The following is a 21,851-nucleotide window of genomic DNA, read 5'->3' as shown; positions in this document are numbered from 1 at the left end:
TGTGTGTGGGAGAGCGAATCTGGCTCTGTTTTAATTAATGCTTCGGCGAGACTCTATGACAAAGGAAACTGGTTTGACAAGATTTTCTCTGTGCTTCCTTGAGTCTGGATGTGGGGAGCGATACGACCTCTGTCCGTGTGAGTTGCAGCCGAGACTTTCTCCGCGGTGAGGTAAGCGGCGGCGCTTGGCGGTCCTTGGTAGCTGACGGCGCTCGTTCGGAAGACTTTGACTCTCTTCCTCCACGGCGGGATGACGAGTCGGTTTTGGTTGATGCTGGTCGATCTGGGTGTCGCTCGGTGGCGCTCGGTGGCGCTCGGTGGCGCTCGGTGGCGCTCGGTGGCGCTCGGTGGCGCTCGGTGGCGATCTCCGCCTTTCCTGCGGGTTGTTCGCTGGTCGTCACTCTGACGAGGAGCGATGCTTCGTTCGTGGCAGGGTGGACGTTGGCGTCTTTGTTGGCTTCACTCGCAGCTCGGCGACTCAGGGTAGCGATTCTTCTCAGGTGGTGCAGACCTCGGCTTGTAGCGGCACGTCGCTACCCCGCGAACCTCGTCATTCTGGATGACGAAAACTTCTTGACGATCTCTGGTGGGGCCCGTGGCCCGGACGATCTGTGTTGAATGGATTTTCCTTCGACTTATATCTCGAAAAATTCCACTCAGTTTCCCGAGTTGTTCAAAGGTTGTCATAAAACATTCCTGTGGGTGTGAACCATCTGTGTCCGTGTGTGTGTCGTGTGCGTGTCCGTCCGTGTGTTTCGCGTGCGTTTTTGTCCGTGTGTTTATTAGCTTTGAAGACACAGCTGTGTGTCGTTCTGAAAGGGTGGGGGCCTCGCGACGGCGTCACCTCATTATCCATTAACCCGACCGATGATTCGCGTTCGCATTGAGTTATATATAAAAAGGTATTCGAATCCATGTTTTTGTTACTGAATAATATTTGTCGCGAAAACCTACGCGTTTAGCGAGCTTAATTATTCCCTCCCCTGCTCGGGGATCATATCTTTTGTCTCACACAGCTTAAGTTGTTTTGGTTTGGAAGTTGAAATGCGACTTATTTCCATTATGCCCCAGTTATGCCGAAACCGTGTTCACGATGTTTTATCGTGACCTGATCTCTCATGGAAATGTTATTTCCTCGCGTGTGCAATTTTTGCTGTCCGTGTTGCGGGAAGACAAAGACGGTTGTTTCCACGGTGGGAGCACCCGGCGCATGCGCTTATTTACTTATTTTCCGAGGACGTGTTAATTTCCTTTGAGCCATTGCCCGGGAGCTTTATTGGTGTCATTTCCTAGCTTTTGGCGTGTTCGTGTGGAGATCCTCTCGGGAAGACAAAGACGGCCGTGTTGCTCGCTTCATATGGGGTGTTGTGTTTGGTTAATTTTGAGGCTTTTTAACGAAAGGGTGTCATTCTAACCCCCCGCCTGCCATTCCCTCCTCCCTTGTTCCTCTTGTGTGAAATTCGGGGAGTTTTTATGACCTTGATTGCCCTCTTTCATGCCCTCTTTCCTTTGAAATGAGGTATGCGCGCATCTGTGGAAGTGTGGGGGCGTGTTCGTTCCACGTTGCCCCGTGTCTATTAAAAAAACGATATTATATATGTTGGCAGAATAATTATTTAAAAAAATTAATATTAAAAAAATATAAAAATGGGGTACATACACAACAGAGCCCGGAATGGCTCCGGGTCAGTTGTTGGAGTGAAGAAGCTGGACCACGTTGGGTGGCCGGAGGGGATCCGCGCCATCAGCCACGTGGCTGGAGGAGCTTCGGCACACCGTCGGCCAGCGGTGTGCGGAGTGGGGGGGGGGCGGAAGGACTGACGAGGGAGCGCGTGCGGGGCGCGCGTGAGGAGACGCTGGTCCGCTGTCAGGACCAGCGGGGTGCGAGCAAGAAGCTAAATAAAGAGCAACGGAGACCAGCAGTGTGTGACGAAGTCCTGGAGTGGCCTAGCCAGTCTCCAGACCTTAATCCCATAGAAAATCTGTGGAGGGAGCTGAAGGTTCGAGTTGCCAAACGTCAGCCTCGAAACCTTAATGACTTGGAGAAAATCTGCAAAGAGGAGTGGGACAAAATCCCTCCTGAGATGTGTGCAACTACAAGAAACGTCTGAACTCTGTGATTGCCAACAAGGGTTTTGCCACCAAGTACTAAGTCATGTTTTGCAGAGGGGTCAAATACTTATTTTCCTCATTAAAATGCAAATCAATTTATAACATTTTTGACATGCGTTTTTCTGGATTTTATTGTTGTTATTCTGTCTCTCACTGTTCAAATAAACCTACCATTAAAATTATAGACTGATCATTTCTTTGTCAGTGGGCAAACGTACAAAATCAGCAGGGGATCAAATACTTTTTTCCCTCACCGTTCCTTGAGAGAGGCTAGATCTAGGGGAAAAGTCACAAGGGGCACACCAGGAACCCGCTAGTAGGTTCGAGAAAGGGGGCGTAGGCGGGGGCGGAGCGAAGCCAAGCTGACGGTATAAGAGGGGCCCCTGTGAGGGACCTCGGGGCTGTTGTTGGAGTGGGATCCCCCTCGTGCGTCCATCGTCGCCATTCTGCTCGTTGTCTTCACCATTCTTCTCGTTGTCTTCACCATTCTTCTCGTCGTCAATAAAAGACGGACTAAATATTAAGTGTTTTAATCCCGATGGTGCTCGTTAATAAAGAAGTGCCTCCAAGTCTTATCGTCTCCGAGTTAGTCACTACACATGTGTAATGACTCTCAGACAACTTCTGTCTTCTTTATTAGGGCGCGTCACGCAGATAAAGTACTCTCATATCCTACAGTACTTAGCTATCACTAGCATACAGTGCTTGGGCTAGAATAACAACAGGTACTTGGGCTAGGATAACGACAGATACTTGAGCTAGGATAACAACAGATACTTGGGCTAGGACAGCACCCAAGCAACGACCGCATGGAGACAGCAACGGCACGGAGACAGCGGCGACGTAGAGACAGTCCATCCCGGTCCCAGGGCAGCCTCGAGCTCTCTCAGCCTCTGTCTTATATTCCCACTGGTGTGGCCTCGCCCCGCCCTCGGCCACGCCTTCTTTCCCAAACTGTCTCGGACAATCCTGAACATCCCTCCATGGTTCCCTCCTGTAATTATCCCTCGTGAACCACCCGGCCACACACTGTCCCTATCCCCTCATTTTCTCCATCCACGCACCGTCTCTCTTTCCGCACTGTCCCTACTCATGGAACAAAATTAGCTTAATCCAGAAAAATTGGAAGTTCTACTGGCTGGCACTTAGGCTCTTGCGAAATCAATTGTGCGAGGATCAGGTGTGGCGTTTGCAGACTCTAGAATTCAGTTTTCTTTGCGTCTAAAGAGCCTCTCGCCAGACTCAACCAGAATGTCGTTTGATCACGTGCAAAATATGGTCAGGTCCTGCAATTTTCATGAGGCCTCTACGACACATTTGACCACCTTTGAGTCGTGATATAGCCAACACAGTGGTGTGTAACATTGTATCAATAAGGTTTGATTATTGCAACTCACTACCCTACAGGACGTCTGACATAAACATTACCAAGCTGCAGTATGTACAAACTTCTCTAGCACATGTCGTGATGGGTACTGCAAGATCCGACCATGTCTATCCAGTGCTCGCTGAGCTGCATTGGTTTCCGGTTGCCGAACGAATACATAATAAGGTACTCATGACACACAAAGTGCTTGCCACAAAAGAACCACAATACCTTGCTGATCTCGTCAAGGAGCATAAACCACGCAAATCCCGGTCATCCTTGCAGCGGCTTTTGGCTAGCCAAACAAAGACAGTCACTGCATCGCACGCTTTCAAATGCGCTTCTGCGGCCGTCTGGAATGCTCTTCTTTCAGATATTAGGAAGCCAGTGAAGCTATGCAATTTTAAATCATCTTGATTGAAAACGAATTTCTTTAGGACTGCTTTTTGTGTTGAGTTGTCTTTCCAATTAGCACGGTTGGCTTCGTACAGTGCGACATACATTGTACACAATACATTTTAGGTATGGAATAAGTAATGCATAAATAGTTTACTTAGCCACTTGCTCAAGTAGTATGCATTCACTCCAAACAAATAGTACTTCCGAAAACAGACCTGTGTTGGAAAGCGCTACAGATCCATATATATATATTTACTTCTATAATGACAACAGATTTCTTAGTATAGCATATTTCATGCTAACTGTCCCTCAGATCACTGCATAATCCGTAAACACTAAGGGGTATTGTTTTCAGTTTATCATTGAGCATTTATATTTTTGGAGGAAACTGGAGGAGCACCTGGAGAAGACCCATGCACGCGAGGGGGAAACGCTATCCAAACAGAGAAGCGACAATTGACATGCGTCCGCTCTTTGCTGTACCGCCTTTTCCTGGCAAGCCAGGATATGGCCCCTAGATGAGCATGGAAAGGGAGTTTAATTTGTGTGATCCTCCAACTCTCGCGTCGTTGAGTATGCATGTGAGAGGAAGCCAAGGGTTAACAAACAAAAAGCATTACTGCACTGCAAGTCCATAGATACGTGCAGCCTTCTCGCTGCACTGCCATCTCCTGGAACATCATTGTCCTTGCAGATAGGTGGCATTACAGCTCTCGGAGAAACGACCAGTCCCGCCTCCACATTGCTAAATTGTAGTGCATGGTGTCTTGTGTGTAATCTTTAGTCAGATTTTGTAATCTCTTTTGAAGCTAAACAGAGCTGGTCCAAATCATTACTGTATAGTATTTAGTTTGGCACGCGTCCAGAAACTATGAGGGCTGCTGCTGTTCAGTGCCATTAAATGTTCAGTAGGGGGCATGCTGTACCCCTGGCCAGCATCACACTGATGGCTCCCCTCAGTGTTGTGGGCTTGCTGTTTTAGGAGCAGCCAGTGGGATTATGATGCTGCAGCAAAGGGCCCGACTCGCAAATAGAATAAGGTTGCAAGTTCAAAATCCCATACAAGGGTTGACTTAGCCTACCAATCCTGTTGAGTTCAATAAAATGAGGTCCCGCTTTGTTGAAAGTTAAGTCTTACTGCCGCATTGATAATTATTTGAGCAGGGAGACACTAACTTCCCTATTATGAACAGCCAAAAATAAGCATTGCATTTGTACGTATGTTGAATTTCATTGGAACCGTGCAGAGCCAACCGTGCTAATCGTAGGGGAATTAGATACATTAATTTGTCAACGGCTCCTTGCAAAGATGTAGAGAGCCAGGCTCCTAGTCTGTTTGTCGTGAGAACTCCTCATCCAAACAAGGCAAATGCTATTTTATGAATCCTGCAATAATATATTTCTGATCCATGTCTCCCTTGCCGAGCAGATGAATATCACCTGTTGTGGGGTGCCGACACCCAGCGTGCGGGAGTGAAATAGAGGGGAGCGGGGGAAGCGCAGGTGGGGGGAGGATGCATGGGGGGCTCCGTTGGGGGAGGGGTTTGGGGCGCAGTAAGAGGTCCGCGAGGGTGAGAGGTGCAGGTTGGTGGGGTCAAGGGAAGGGTACGCGAAGGGGAGCCGTGGTTGGGCATGGTGGCCTGTGGGGTTGGGGGCACCCTGCAGCGGTCAGATGGGGGTGGCGTGAGTATCGTTCAGCAATGGGTGCTTCCACCGGTATGTCGACGAAAATAGGTGTTCTATATTTAATGTGCATGATATTCAATAAAAAATAGAATGGCCGATTGGCCAACTGACCCGGCCAACTGGCCAGCCACTTCCAAAGAATGTGTGGGGCTGCTCGTTTACATTAAAAGAAAATATTTTTTATTTAAGCCGATCATTTATTCGAGTGTCTACAAGAGTTAAAATAGTCTCGCAACTATTTTACTTAAATATATATTTAAACGCATACAGCATTGGACTGTAAACTGATATATAGTAAATATATTCAGAAACACTACTTTATTTGTTATTTTGACTGTTAAAAAGCTTAGTCGTCACCTTTCATACGGAAACGTTTTAAACTTGTACAAAAACAATGGTATTTCCACAAAAACGTGGAGGAAAAGACTGAAAACCCCCTTTTAAAAACCACAGGACTTTAATAAAGCGTTTATGCAATAATTATAAACTAACAAAACATGTTTTTGTTCCTGGGTAGTAAGTGTTATTTTCGAATTGCTTATGCCTCAAGAGTACAGAAAATGGCTATTATTCCCCACAAACTTTGCTTTTGTGACCAGAACAGTGATATTTGAAATTTACCTCTTTTCAATGAGAAAACGTGTGCATTTGTGTCATTCCTTCATGTAAAGTCCTGGTCACAAAAGCAAAGTTCGTGGGGAATAATAGCCATTTTCTATACTTTTGAGGCATAAGCAATTAGAAAACACTTCCTACCCAGGAACAAAAATCGTGTTACATATTAATTATCTGCACGTATACGGCGTATGTACCGCTTTTAAGAAGGAATACATCATCCAAAAGAATAACTTCTCCACCTCCCATAAACATGACTCATTGGGATTTTTTTTAATTACCTGGCAGCACTTGGCTCATTGCTGTCAACCTATCAGAGTGGCTGATAAAAAAAAATACCCAGCCCAGCAGTGCCAAGGCCCTATAAGTTAACCTTTGTTGCTTCTCAGCAAGATCCATACAGCACAGGTGTGTGTATGCTATGTACACACGCTTTCTGATAGCGCTTATAACACTTACATCTTCCACTTTGCTCAAGCCATGGAGGGGAACGCAGCTCGCAACAGCACATCAGTGGGCCCTGGCCTGCTGGAGTCTGGTTACGGCTCTGGTGAAAATGCCCCTCGCGAATATTCGGTGAGTCTGCAGTTTAAAACAATGTGGGGGTCCTGACCCCCCCCCCCCAGTTCAGTAATTATTTCAGTGATGTCTGCCCCTGTGTTTCTCGATTTAATGGATTTCACATCGGTTGTAAGCAACCAAGTTATTGTGCATTAGTCGACAGTGTCCCCTATGGTAAAACAAGTGGCGTATGGCGAAGCGCTTCATGTCTTTTCATGCTCCCGAGTAATTTCTTGAAGGTCCACATTCCTGTGGTTGGAGCAGTTCCATAGGACTTGTGAATCGGGCTGTATAACCATAACTCGGTATAGTCGTGTAACAAGTGCATTATGAGTGCTATTAGCAAATCGACAACATGGTTTGTTTACTCATGTTTCATTTGAAATGTGCATGCTGCCTTTACACACCTGTGTGTTGAGCAAAGGTAGGCAGTGGGTACAGGCACTCGCTAATGATTAGTTAACCAACCAGCTTGACAATTCGACTCTTGTTAGCTTAGAAGTCACGTGACCCACTATACATTATGTAACCGCCTATACAGAGCCGTAAAGGGGAATTCACCTAAATACATTTTACAAACTGATGAATGTTCATTCATTCATAGTTTTAAAGTGAAAGCAGAACTCGCATGTATGATTTGGGTTTTTTCTCCTAGAGGGGCTTCTCCAGAGATTATTGAAGCCAGTTTCTAACCGAGAGTAGTAACTTATTCTTATATTCCTTTAGAATTCATAGCTTTGATATTTATATACAAACTTTGAAGGTATTTTCTTGCTGTCATTTATATGTATGGGCAATCTCCTCGGGTTACGAACCTAATTCATTCCTGAGACCCGTACGTAAGTCGGAACACAATACAATGTATTTAAACACCCGTACGTTAAGTATTGTTGAATGTGTTCGGGTTCAACAAAAGGGAAGCATTGTTAAACTCATTAAAAATAAAATGTGCACATTTGCATGTAACATTTACTTTCACTTATGAGTTCTGATGCTAGCTTGTAGGAGGGGGGGGGGCAATGAGTCACCACAATTGCAGACACACCTCAATGACAGCGATTCCCCATATGGCCTTAACAGGCTGTTGGGGCAAGTGCTGTTACTGAGCAGCACCTATGAAGGCCGGAACGGCATAGGAAGGGGTGAGTGGCCAGCACCACCCCTGCTCCCTTTGTTTCCCCAGAGGTGGTGTTTACACACTGCACCAGGTGATGTTTACACACTGCACCAGGCACGAGCCTGAGACGACCAAGGGGAAGCCCAGGTCCAATTCAGATAATCATCACTGGTGTTGATCGTGAGTGGGAATTTAACTTTGGTCGCCACGGTAGCATAGCATGCTAACCGTTGCACTACCGCTCCCCCCACATGCACACACACAAAGACAACAACCTCCCATATTGCCTTAACAGACTGTTGGGGAAAGGGCTGTTAGCGAGTAGCAAATACTATCAAGGCTGGAACAGTACACGAGGGGGTGGTTGGCCAGCTCCACGCCCGACCACCTTTATCTCTAGTGATTACGATTACACACCGCGCTCAGTACTCAATTGAGGCTGAGTCGACCTAGGTAGGCTCAGGACCGGTTCAGATAATCGTCACTGGTGTTGGCCGTAAGAAAAACTCAAACTCGAGTTGCCGCTTTCGTAGCGCAGCGCGCTTACCGCTAGAACTAGTGTGGCACATTAGGAATGGACCACTCTTTTAATTATTTCCTTGTGCAGCAGGGGAGTAAAGTGTGGTTCTGTGAAAGTCCTGGTGTGCTGTGCAGTACATCGATGCATGTGTGTACACCAGCATGCGATAACGGATTTGGGCCTGTAGGGGGCTGGCAGGGTTATTGATTGACCGCACTTGTACACCAGTCACAGGGTTAATGGCGACTCGGTTGAAGAATTGCTGTGTGACACACGTGCTGTTGCATCTTACAGGTAAAAGACCCAAAGGTTGTTTTTGATCGTTATATAAATGTTCTTGACTTGTTCTAGACTTTCAGCTTGGCTTTAAATTGTTAGGTTGTGATATATTCAATTGGAGGGGTTTTAGCACTGTGCATTGTAAAGGATGACGCACTGTAATTACATACTGTAATTGTAATTCTCTAACCCTAATACTGTTTATTCTATAACCCTAATACTGTTTATTCTATAACCATGCCCATGCACCCAGAGTGTGACTACTTGCAATGCTATTGCGAATAGAACACATGCATAGTCGTAAGTGGTACAATGGTGACACGTACAGTACGTGTAGTGTACACATACAGTACAGATGATGGGTATAAGATACCGATATAAGTGGATGGTATAGATAGACATACAGCTTAGGATTAAAGTAATATGCTGACAACCATGAGCCAGTAGTAGAAATTCCACATTCTTTGTCATGGGCATGGATAATGGAGAGTTAACCAGGCCTTCATTTCATCTGAGTCCGGATCAGGGATCCAGAAAATATTTCCACACCAAGCACATCCAGTATACCTCTCGCGATGACCGTGGCTAATAGTGGCTTTTGGCAAACCATCCAACAAAGACGGTCATTGCATTGCGCACTTTCAGATGCGCTTCTGCGGCTGTCTGGGACGCTCTTCCGAAATTCGGAAGCCACTGGAGCTATGCACTTTCAAATCTAAGTTGAAAGCTCATTTCTTTAGAACTGCGTTTTGTGCTCAGTTTATTCTTTCTCCGCACCTCCGATTAGTATGGTTGGCTACATACGGTGCAAAAGAAGTTCAACATACAATCATGCCTTCTTTAGTCTACCACCGAGCTGGAAAATTACGAGAAATCAAGCGCTAGATTGAACTGTGTGGTCTCTATGCAGGCGGATTACATGAAAAACCTGAAGCGGTATTCGTCGGTGAAGACCGTGGCACAGAGCTTCCTGGACGTGGCCCTGCTCATGGCAAACGCTTCACAGCTGAAGTCGGTGATGGATTCTGGAACAGAATTCAAGTACTTCAAGCCTCTCCTGGGCATGCTGGCTCTATCCATCTCCCTGCAGATTCTCGTCGGGTTATTCCTCATCTGTATTGGTAAACTCATGCAACCTTTTGTGCTTTTATTTCCAAGTAGATATATAGAACTTTTATCCGTGGTGATGTGGGAGACCAATATTTTGCATCTTATTTTCTGCAGGTTATCTGATTTTATTCCACTAATTAAAATTAGTGTGGATAATCACGTATCATAGGTTACAATTGCCACTCAAAACTTATTCACAAATATATGTGAAGGATAGGTCGTTCTGTAAAGGATAGAAAAAGCCGCAGATAATAGGAATATGGTCACGGATATTATAATAGGAGTTTTTGCAGACCCTACAGCTGCCACAGATAATAGAAGTCACTGGTAATAGGGTTGTAATAAGATGAGTTCACCTGTAGCGGGTGTTATAGAATGATCGACTCTTACGCACACGAATGCCACTTCCATGTCACTGGTTAATATTACTCTATAATTGTGTGTTAATGTTTTAATGTTTCTGTATCTGAATGGGTGGTGCTGGGATTAGAGTAAGTTTAAATTTCACTTTGAGGTCAACTCATCTATTATGGGGACCATGAAGTAATTATACCTTTGTGAAAAGCCAACAGTGGTCACTTATTATTGTAGAAACCAATTACTCCGCAGTAAATCATTCTCAAATTGACAAATGCATGTAAACTGTGGCACGCAGTGGTTATTTTTATGAATCCTATTTACTCGATAGACATGAAACGTATCCCATTAAGAGCTCTTCATTCCGTAATCGATTTTCTTTCTCTTCAGATCCTCGGATTATTTATCGATACTCTACATGGTTATTCGTTAATGACGCTCAACTGAATCCAGAGCTTTATGAGTTCTGACATCCCGTTTCCAAGGGTACTATTTTAGTTTTATATTAAACAACAGAATGCTCCCTCGGTGTAATGGTTACCACACTGAACTTGAATTCCAGGGGTCGTCTATTCAGTTACCCAAAGGTTAGAAGACCAGAGCCAGAAGACATCACTGCCCCATTGTAACGCAGCACGTTCATAATCACCTTCTAGAAGACAACTCCCTGCAGTACTGCAATCCTGCCAATTATAATATGCACGCTTTAGGGTGCGACTAATGTTTGGCCATGTGCAGATTCCCACGTTTCATAGTCCATTCAAATTTTGTAACCACCTCACTGTAAGAACCCTTAACATTTTCTTTAATTCGTTCACTGAGGTATTTTGAATTTTCTATTTACTGTGATTCATATCAGCTATGCAAATGAAAGTGAGCACACAATATTCTTTGACTGCTGTGCTGACCTTGTCAATTCTCACTAGCATTACATTACCCTAAAGTTTGATCGTTCCTGGATATCTTTGTGTGTGATATTGAGTGGTGGCATAGTGTTGCAATCTCAGCATCCTTACCATTTCTGACAATGCATGTGTTACGAAGTTTCAAACACCAAATAGATACGTGTTAAATGTTGACTCAAAACTTTAGTGACTGCAGGAATTCATATTCTTTAGTTATTTTGGTAAAGTCACGTAGATATAAAAAGTAATAAAAAATAAAGTGAATAAAAATATCACGACGTTTCGATCACCACACAAGCGGTCGTCATCAGGCAAAGGAGTTAGCCTCTAAAGGCAAACTGTTTATAAAGGTTTGGGGATGGGCGTAGCCCAAGTGTATCAGCAGCACCAGGAGCATGGGCGGTGCAGCAATGCCAATGCAGCCACAATGCCAATGCAGCAACAATGCCAATGCAGCAAAGGGCCGCCAAAAAATCTCTGCACCCCACTCCACACACCACACTGCTGACGGTGGAGGTTGATTGACACGAAAACACAAGTCAAGTCTCGACCCAAAGTGGTTGATGACATCTTTCCAATGATTGCTGAGTCTATAACCTTCCTCTCGGTTGAAATTGTCTCTGTATATACGTGTTGTGTAGTAATTCTTGACACCCAGGAGACTTGTAGAACTACATGGAGACGGAACTTCAGGTAAGGGCTCTGTGTACTGCACACTCACTGACTGGTTACCCTTTACACTCGACGCCTACACCCGTTATGGTGCGTGTCAGAACTCTGGCCTGCACGTGGAACTGCTTCCAACTATCTACGCCCCGGTACGGCTTCACTTGCCTACTACCTCGTCTGCCCCGGGCGGGGGCTCACCCATCACCGCCCGGCGACGAGGTGAGGCCTCTACCCCTCTAGCCTTTCTTCGGTGGCGGCTGGGGCGTTCACATGCAGGCTCTCGTTCCTCTTCCCATGGCGGACACTTCACTCTCCCCCTGGCAACCTCGCCCTCGTCCTGGGGTCCCCCTTAAGTACCCCGCCACCTCGATGACATGACATCATCACATCACGTCATCCCACTCCTCTACAGATGACATGACGTCATCCCACTACTCCTCTACATCACCCCCCCCCCCCCTCAGTGAAGAAAAAACAGACAACCCCTACGATAAGCAGCAAAAACGTCACAAACAGCAACACACTATAACACTAAGCTCCCAACTAACATCCCTATAAATTGCAACACAGAACCCCCAAGCAAACATCCCCCTAGACATAACATACCAACAATATAACACCCCCAACAATAAAAAAAAAATGCAAAAAAATTATGAGGAAATGACCGTCCGCGAGGAAACACAATACCAGACAGCCAAAACCGAAAAAGTCCCTCTAAGCAGTGTCCTGCTGTGCCCGTCACACCAATGGTGCGGTCTGCTCCCCTCCACAAGCAGCAGGCCCCTCGCACAGTGGCGGCGCGCTCTCCTGCGTGCCGGCTCAACCCACAAGCAGGAAGCAGGCGGTTCCCCAGACTCCAGACATCGGGAACCAATACTTAAATCGCGGCTCTTCTCGCTCTCACAGGCAACATCCTCCCCCACTCTTCGCCCTCCAATCGCATCCCGCTCGCCGTCGCAGAGCGCCAGCGGCGCTCTGCCAGCCCAGCGCAACGCAAAGGCGCAAAAAGCGTGAAAGTCCAGCAGAGAGCACGTGGCGGCAGATGCACAGCGGCTGCAATAACGCCTGAAGGCCACATCGCAGCCGCGAGACAAACCGTGGAAAATGGCGGCGGGAATGCCCATAGTCGCGGGGACTGCGGGAACACCGCAGCCACAGGAATGGCTGGGAACGCCGCAGCCGCGGGAACGGGGGCGGGAACGCCGCAGCCGCGGGAATGGCTAGGAACGCCGCAGCCGCGGGAATGGCTGGGAACGCCGGAGCCGCGGAAATGGCGGGAACGCCCGCAGCGACCCGATGTCGGCTGCATCCCCCTGCAGCTCCGCCATCAACTCACCCACACCCAGCCACTCCCTCGACACCAGCAGCTGGTCGAGTCGACCGGCGATGTTGCCCCAGCTCTCCGTCGATGGCGGCCAGTCTGGGCCCCCAGCCTCCTCCCGCGCAGGCTGCAGTCGCCCTCCCCCCGGGGCACATCACTGGGGCCCGGGAATCCGGGGTCGTCGCAGGGAGAGCACTGGTGCAGCCCTTACCATCCATTCGCTCCTCCGGTTGGGTCTTGCACTCCGCTGCCGGCTTTTACACCACACCAGCAAAGGGTTCCAGCTTTCTTGAATTTAAACAGCGAAGGTTCAATGGCCACTTCCGACACCAAATATTGCGTAGTAATTATTGACACCCAGGAGACTTGTAGAACCACTCGGAGATGTAACTTCAGGTAAGGGCTTACGCCGGTTTAATAACACTCTTCACACGACTCTGTGTACTGCACACTCACTGACTGGTTACCCTTTACACTCGACGCCTACACCCGTTATGGTGCGCGTCAGAACTCTGGCCTGCACGTGGAACTGCTTCCAACTATCTACACCCCGGTACGGCTTCACTTGCCTACTACCTCGTCTGCCCCGGGCGGGGGCTCACCCATCACCGCCCGGCGACGAGGTGAGGCCTCTACCCCTCTAGCCTTTCGTCGTCGGCGGCTGGGGAGTTCCCATGCAGGCTCTCGTTCCTCTTTCCATGGCGGACACTTCACTCTCCCTCCGGCGACCCCGCCCTCGTCCCAGGGTCCCCCTTAAGTACCCCGCCGCCTCGATGACATGACAGCATCACATCACGTCATCCCACTCCTCTCCAGATGACACGACATATTCTCACTACTCTACATATGGATGGCTTCATGAACGAATCTTTGTTGATAGCCAATAGGCTTGGAAAGTACCATCATCGAGAAATAAATTTCGTGTGAGCCAGCCGCATTAAATAATGATCAGCCACGGCAGAAGTATTGGTCCTACCGTGTTTCAAATCTCCCTTAGGTTCACGAACACGGTCTGAGACATGTCGCTTAGTTTCCCCAATGTAACTGCTGCCACAGTTACAGCTTATTTTGTAGACGCCGAGATGAGATCAGATCACGAATTGTATGTACTTTTTACACTATGAGACCTCCTTTGCCAGTAGCAAGATATAGTAATAGGTTTTTACCCTTTTATCTGGCAACAAAACTGACACTTTTTTACAAGGAATCATGTTTGCGTTAACCATAACACTTGCGGTCAAAATGCAAACAAAAAGACAACTGATAATGGATGCACTGTCCTTGAAATTGATTGGTCCACACCTTTGTAAAAATGTGTCCGTTTTGTTGCCAGATAAAAGTGTAAAAACCTTTTACTATATCTTGCTACTGGCAAAGGAGGTATCATAGTGTAAATGCTTACCCCGAGCTCTCAATACTCTGATGGTGCGTTGTCTTTGAGTTGTGCGCCTTTTGGCGTCATCTGGTCCAACACCATGTGAGACTGGGCTCTAAAAAAAGCTGTCTCGGGTGTGGACCAATCAATTTCAAGGACAGTTTGTCCATTATCAGAGTTGTCTTTATATTTGCGTTTTGACCGCAAGTGTTGTGGTTAATGCAAACATAATCCCTTGTAAAAAGGTGTCAGTTTTGTTGCCAGATAAAAGGGTGAAACCCTATTACTGTATGTTCTGTGCTAAATGGGACCTGGATCTTGTGTTTGTTCATTATTTTGGACATCTTTTTGGTTACCCCTGCGATGTATGGTAGGGTGTTGGTTTTGATTGGATCCTCAGATGGCTCCTTCCTCACGGTTGGGGTGATGGCTTTGCGGATTGTGTAGTCAGACTGTCCATTCGCCTTGAGAGCTTGGTGTACGTGTTTGAGTTCACTGGTTAGGTGTTCATGGACGGAGATACATTGAGCTCTATGGTGTCGCGTATCTTGTCAATCAAACTCCACCGTCAGCAGTGTGGTGTGTGGAGCGGGGTGCAGGGATTTTTTGGCGGCCCTTTGCTGCATTGGCATTGCTGCTGCGTTGGCATTGTTGCTGCATTGGCATTGCTGCACCGTCCATGCTCCTGGTGCTGCTGATACACTTGGGCTACGCCCATCCCCAAACCTTTATAAACAGTTTGCCTTTAGAGGCTAACTCCTTTGCCTGATGACGACTGCTTGTGTTGCGATCGAAACGTGATATGTTTATTCACTTTATGTTCATTTTTTATATCTACGTGACTTTACCGAAAGAACCAAAGAATATAGACACGTATTACCAATTCTGAATTCACCCCACATACTTGTGGTAAAAGATGCAAACAAATAAACTTTGATAATGTATGCATTGTCCTTGAAACTGATTGGTCTACACCAGATACAGTCTATTTTATAGCTGCCAAAAGTTGAACGGTACAAGGACGATGCAAACATCAATCCATTATTAGCTTGGGTTAAGCAGTTATACCTATAGGTAAGAGTTAACACGTTTCTTGAATTGAGAGTGATTATAAGAGCTTTCGGGAAAAGAGAGGATGGGAAGGAATTCCAAAGTGGAGCAGTGCGAGGGAAGAGCCAGACTGGGAAGTGTTGTGAACCACATTGTGGTGTTTGAGTCCGGTGTGGATGAGTCAATACCATCAGTCTGCTAGATCTCAACATGGGTGAAGGGAACAATGACAGAAGTTTCAGAGGAACATTAACCATGGTAGCAGTGATAGAAGAGCAATAAGGTGGCAACTGACCACTGGTGAGCAAGTGTGATCATCATGAGTGCTTTAAAGTATCGTTCGTTTTACTAAATTTCATATTGTGATTATCATCACTTATGTAAAAAATGTTACATATATAATTCGAGTTGTAATTAAATAGCTGTATTATCCATTAAAAAAGTTATTGATTAAATTACACCATCACTTTATTAGTAATTTTCTTAATTTTCAGTTTACACCTAGGCTTTCACGACCAGTATTATTCCTAATAGAGTTTTTTTGGGGGAAGGGGGTTGGATGGCGTAAATATAAATGTCTCATTAAACCTGCCACCATACGACACAGCCAATTAGTAATGTTTGTCACGTAAACAAAATATGCCAATTGGTTACTAGTTCAGCACACCGGTGTGTTGGAGAGTAAACCCACAACATTCACAATTAGAGTACCATGACATTTTGCAAGTAATTACAGCTAGCCTCATCAGGCGACAGCCAGAATTGTGGAGAAATCTTCCGGTTTTGGTCATAAATATGGGGGTAAATATGATGTGACTTGTGGCCCAAAAAATTGCAATCCCTATTATTGACCGCTCACAGTTAAGCACCATCGACGTATAGGTATGCAATTAGACAGTGTATTACTTGATAATACGCTTCCAAGCAGCACTAAGCCTGTAGCTATCAGAACGGTTACAATTATTTTTATTTCTCTCAATTTCAATAGATCCTCTAATTAGTCTTGGTCAGTAGTAATTGTAACCGTTGTTATAGCTCATTTCGTATATTGCAGTTAGGGTCACCCCTAGGGTTCTTTCAGGAACTGGTGACCATGGAGACAGATACCAACCTGCAGGGCAGGGAAGTGCGCTGCTTACACCGGGTGCTCCAGGGGGTGTTTTCACCCGAGGAAGTGAAGTTGAGCGTCAGTTTCCTCGAATTGAGGGCAAATCGACTGGTCAATATACAACTGGCGGAGTTGAGTGCTGCTGGTGCGTTGCAACGTCACCTCTTTTTTCAATGGACGGAGGCACACCAGATGCGTCTGGTGGCTCCACACCTCGCGGACGTACAGAATGCATTAGTGGACAGGCTCGGTTGCAAGAAACTGGACCCCAGAGAGGGGTCGCTTCACGTTGAGATGTTCAATGAGGTTGCATGTCGGTTCGGGACACCAGACGTCTACTGCTTTGCGTCGAACGCGAATATCCCTGTTCCTCTGTCAGGGAGCATGAGCAACGGATGCTCTCAGTTCCTGTGGGAAGGTTGCCTAGGGTACGTCTTTCCCCCGTTCCCTCTAATTCCGCACGTTCTGGCAAAGTTATTCGGAAGTGCAGCCACAGTGGTTCTGATGGCACCCGATTGCCCAAGGAGGTCGTGGTTCTCGGACCTTCTGGCCCTACAGGTAGATCAGGCGTGACGCCTAACCACCTGTCCGGACGTGTTGTCCCAGAGAGGTGCTGGGTTCTTCGAGAGCTAAACTTGACAGCATGGCTGTTGAGAGGGCGCAGTTTTGGGCCCTTGGGCTAAGTGAGTCTGTGCAAGATTTGCTTTTTAAATCTTGGCGTCGGTCAACCTCGCGAGTTTATAACTCATTGGTGACAATTCTGTCTCTGGTGTGGGGAACACAAGGTTCACTGGGTCACGTGGTCTAGACTGGGTAGCTCAGTACAAGTGAGTTGCTGTTGACTGTCCAGGTGTTGTTAGATTGTGTGTTACAGGCAGGTTACAGTATTTTCGGATTTGATAGTCATTGAACTGAGTCTGGACAGACAGTCACGTGTGGGGAGTGCGTGGACCACCCACTCCACCCCAAAGGGAGTGGTGTGGGTGTTCCCCCTCCCCCCTGCTCATCACATAGAAATAATACCTCTGTGAGTGCTCAACGTTAAAATAAGCTCAGTGAGAATGTATCGGTTCTCTGCTGCCGAAGTGTAACAAGTTCACTAAGTACAACTCGGAGATGGGATTATACTAAAATCAGGATGAAGGCAAGTCCTTACTGAAATCCTAGTTTTTGTATGCATGGTCTTGGCTGTGCATAATTATGGAATTGTAATACCTACGTGCCCCTTAATGTGTAGTCACAACGTATAGTTCTATATAAACACTGTCGTGATTCATTGTTTTGCACGAGTGAGTAACATGACCCGCACTTGTGTTTGCCCACAGTGATCTCTGACCTGAAAAATGAAAAGCAAAGGCAAAATGGGAGCCGCTCGGACATTCTGAACACCATGGCAACGTCAATAACTTTCCTCATCGTGGTGGTCAACATCTTCATAACAGCATTTGGCACTCATAACTGATGCTGAACACCCTTGGCTGTAGCCCTCTCATTAGAATAAAGCAACCATATTTGCTTGTGAAAGCAATCTTTTATAGAAAATTTTAGGCTCCCACTAATCCTTTCTTTGAAAAAAATAGTAATTTCATCCACTCTGTGGTAGCGCAAGTCTGTAGTTGGAAGAGCTGGTGGATATTCTCAATACTTTTTGAGAACCATCTTCGTCACTAATGTTCACTGCTGCAAAGATGTTGCAGCAGTGAGTCTTTCACCAACGCTCTTTACTTTTTTTGTAAATTTTCTTTTTTTTTTGCCTTTCGCTGTCTGAAAAGAGGAAATGTGATGCACATGCATAAAAGTACTTAAGCATTTTCAAATGTAACTGTTTTTACTTAATAAATGTTTGTAAAAGTTATGTTATGTTACAATAAATATTTGCTCGAGTTATTTTCATTTATTTTCGTGGTCAATTTTGGTATGTAATGGGTTTCCAGAAATGGAACCCCAATTTATAAAATTGCGCCTTATGGGAAACGAGGGTTAAACTTACGACGGCTCGACTTGCGATCGTCTTCTAGGAACCGATTAGGTCGTCGGTGAGGGAGTCGTCTGCAGGAGGGAAATGCTAAATGTGTAATAACAATTACTACAATGTGTGTTTGAATTACGTTTGATGATTATTTTACGACCATGGAAGTGGTGGTGGTGAGGAATTCAAGAGGATGACTCCTCGGGAGATGCACGTGATTTGTAGCAATGCACAATTTAAATTTTATCACTCTGGGAGCACTAGCCACAACACCTTCCCTGATTGCACTCGCGTTCTTTTTAATGTACCTCAGTCGACTCGTTTATACATTTTGGTATAAACGAGTAAGTACGTATAATGTAAAAGAAAATGCACAATAGCGAGTTCAGAGCGGGATTACTGCGAGACTGAGGACTAAGCGGGCGGGCTGAGGAGTGCCTAACCTATTCGGGCAGCTTCAAATGTGTAATGAGCAACTTCCGCGACACGTCATGTAGAGGGTACTTTTATTTCTCACACAGGCACAACACAGGCCAACCTTATTCTTCTCACTCTGAGATATTAACGTCTCTACTGGCTACACACACAGCCGATCACTCGGCGTGGTACCACCTCCCTCGGCTACACCGCTGGCTGGCGGCATGACGAGGATTGCGATGGAAACCCCACAGGAGATCTTCCTTGTGGCCGGATGACTGAGAGAGATGACGGGGAGCAGCGACGCAGTCCGGACCCAAGAATCCACACACGAACCCCAAGCCCCGGGTCCGCTCGCCCTGATATCTCCCCAGGCGTGTCTAGGCACCGCCTCCGCCCAGGCCCTATCGTGGAACCTTCGAGCAGGTTCCCGGAGCATCTCGGCCAAACCCCACCTATTATCTTTGCCCCAGATACCGCTCCCTCTCCGATTGGATGTTATCTTAACCGTGCCCGTACCCGTGCTTCCCTTTCCCAGCCAGCAGGTGTCATGTCATTACAAATGTAACAATTCTGCGTGCATCTCCCCTGTGTCGGTGGTCTGGCACGATGTACACTCACGAATACCCGAGTCTGGCAGGTCACGAATAGGCATTGAGTGCGCATTCTCGCGATTATGCGGAACTCGCGAATCCAGAACTCGCACATCGCGAGGGTTTACAGTATTTGAATACCAGCTCACGCTTGGCGCCTTCCTCTAATTTGTTTTTTGCGATTTTGCAACGCGGGGTCACGGCGGAATTTGACTCCCCCGTGTGGTTCGCACCCAAGCCATTGTGTAGTCGTTATTGGCCGTGTGCGTCTTGTCCTCCACTCATTGAGGACGTCGCCATAATACAGGTAGGAACAACAGTTCCACACTGCCCACCAGGGATTATTTGTCTGTCGTGCATAGCCACGCCCTCGATTTGTATTTCATAGAGCGCTTCGGGCGGGCTCAGCACCACGTGACGCGCCGCCCCACGCAGCTTGCGCCGCGTGACACGGATCGCACGATGCGCTGTCCAACCAAGTTCCTACCTGCCCACTCCGAAGGAACGTGTTTGTGTTGTGTTTTGTATTATACAAACTAATTAAATGTGTGGATGTTAATGTGTACGGGATAAGTTTCACGTTTCCATGTTCTCCAGTGCAGTCGGACATGGGAACCTAACTCCCTTTCCCCCATATAAACAGAGCCTTCGCAAATTATAATTTACCGCAGATTTTCAAAAACGAAACTCTCAGGTTTGTCGAGGCCTTACAATATATCAGTATGTGGGTATAGTGAAAGAGAGTATGTGGGGAGCGGTAGTGTGGCGGTTAGCGCTACGAACTCGGCCACCTGAGTTCGATTCCCGCTCACGGCCAACACCGGTGACAGTTATCTGAACCACTCCTGGGCCTCCTCTAGGTCGACTCAGCCTCAATTGAGTATCTGGTGCGGTGTGTAGTAAACATCGCCACTAGGGAGACAAAGGCGGCCGGGCGTGGTGCTGGCCACCCACCCCCTCGTGTGCCGTTCCGGCCTTCATAGGTGCTCGCTAACAGCACTGTCCCCCAACAGTCTGTTCAGGAAATAAGCGGGGTCTTAGTATCTGTGTGTTTGTGTATCTGTGTTTGTGTATCACTGTGTGGAGTACTGTGTACACTGCAGTCGTGTGCAACACGATGGTGTGTGAAGTGGCTTGTGCGGTGGTGTGGTTGTAGTGGTGGTGTGTGTATGTGTGGCTGCAGAAGAGATGGAGCTGATGTGGTATGGGAGGATGTGGAGCTGAGTGGATTTTCCGACGACCGGTACCAGCGGTGTCAACATCGGCCTCTGTGGAGGAGACGGCTCGTGAAGGACGCTGCTACTGGGCAGTTGGAGGCAGTCGCCCTCCAGCAACAACGGAGGGCAGAGGAGCGACGCTCACAACAACGAGCGGAGCGCCGGGCGGCTAAAAAACAGCGAGTTGGCACAGCAGGGAGTACAGGAGGCGCTGCATCTACCGGTCATCTCAGTCAGCCAACACATGGCACCTGCTGGGTCTGTCCCGTGACCTGCCAGCAGCGAGCCTTCACCACTTCACGTGGCCTCAAAGTGCACCTTGCCTGGCACAGGCGCCGTGGTGACTTCACCGTCACCTAGTGGAGAACGGCATATGTGTGTGAATGTGAGTAGTACAGTGCTTAAAGTCTGCAATGGCATGGCTGGTTAACAAGCTCAATATAAATGACACATCTGTCAACCCCTTATCAGTGCCCTACCTTATTACAGACCAATTCAGACCTTATTGGTCACCCCGTGCGCCTTATAAATCTCAACGTTCATCCTACAAAGTCCCATCACAATGGAGAAACACAAATAGACAAAAACACGTTTTGTCCGTATTGAAACAAAGAATCCCCCGTATAGCCTGTAGCAGATTGTTGAGGCAAGTGCTGTTAGCGAGTGCTTATGAGGACTGGCACGGCACACGTGTGGGTGGGTGGCCAGGCGGACGCCCGGCCGCCTTTGTCTCCAGTGGCAACGTTTACACACCGCACCAGGTGCTCATTTTAGGCTGACTCGACAGGATTGTTTCAGATAATCGTCATCAGTGTTGGCCGTGAGCGGGAATCGAACTCGGGTCGCCGGGATCGTAGCGCAAACCGCTGCACAACTGCTCCCCTCACTTTTACACACCCTCACTTTTACACACAAACAGTAGAGTTGATATTCGGTGTATCGTCTCTGTTCAATCCTATCCCTGTTTAAACAACTGTTGGTCATTTCCGTTGGTTGTCCAGAGCCCCTTGGTATGAATTCCACATTCCTATTGTCAGAACCCAATCTCCCAATAAGACACCCTTTGTTTAAATTCCGCAAATCAATTTCGCGTGTTGCAGACCGCG

General features: G+C 47.1%; 1 protein-coding gene across 2 annotated transcripts in view; it reads left to right on the top strand.

Annotated features, from left to right (window-relative positions):
- The window catches only part of LOC144721210 (ninjurin-1-like), a 59,819-nt gene extending 41,377 nt beyond the window's left edge, over positions 1 to 18,442 (top strand). Inside the window, exons 1-3 of one of the 2 annotated variants that reach the window (XM_078598643.1) lie at positions 6,327 to 6,753; positions 9,565 to 9,775; positions 17,875 to 18,442. In XM_078598643.1, the coding sequence (XP_078454769.1) occupies positions 6,658 to 6,753; positions 9,565 to 9,775; positions 17,875 to 18,011 (444 nt within the window). In that variant the 5' untranslated portion in view covers positions 6,327 to 6,657 and the 3' untranslated portion in view covers positions 18,012 to 18,442. Of the gene's footprint in view, positions 1 to 6,326; positions 6,754 to 9,564; positions 9,776 to 17,874 lie in introns of those variants that run through there. The other variant, XM_078598642.1, reaches the window with a different exon arrangement.
- Positions 18,443 to 21,851: the final 3,409 nt, after the last annotated feature.

This window comes from Lampetra planeri, chromosome 11 (genome assembly GCF_965212315.1).
Source record: "Lampetra planeri chromosome 11, kcLamPlan1.2.h2, whole genome shotgun sequence".
NCBI classification, from domain to species: domain Eukaryota; kingdom Metazoa; phylum Chordata; class Hyperoartia; order Petromyzontiformes; family Petromyzontidae; genus Lampetra; species Lampetra planeri.
This window is presented reverse-complemented; position numbering and strand designations above follow the sequence as displayed.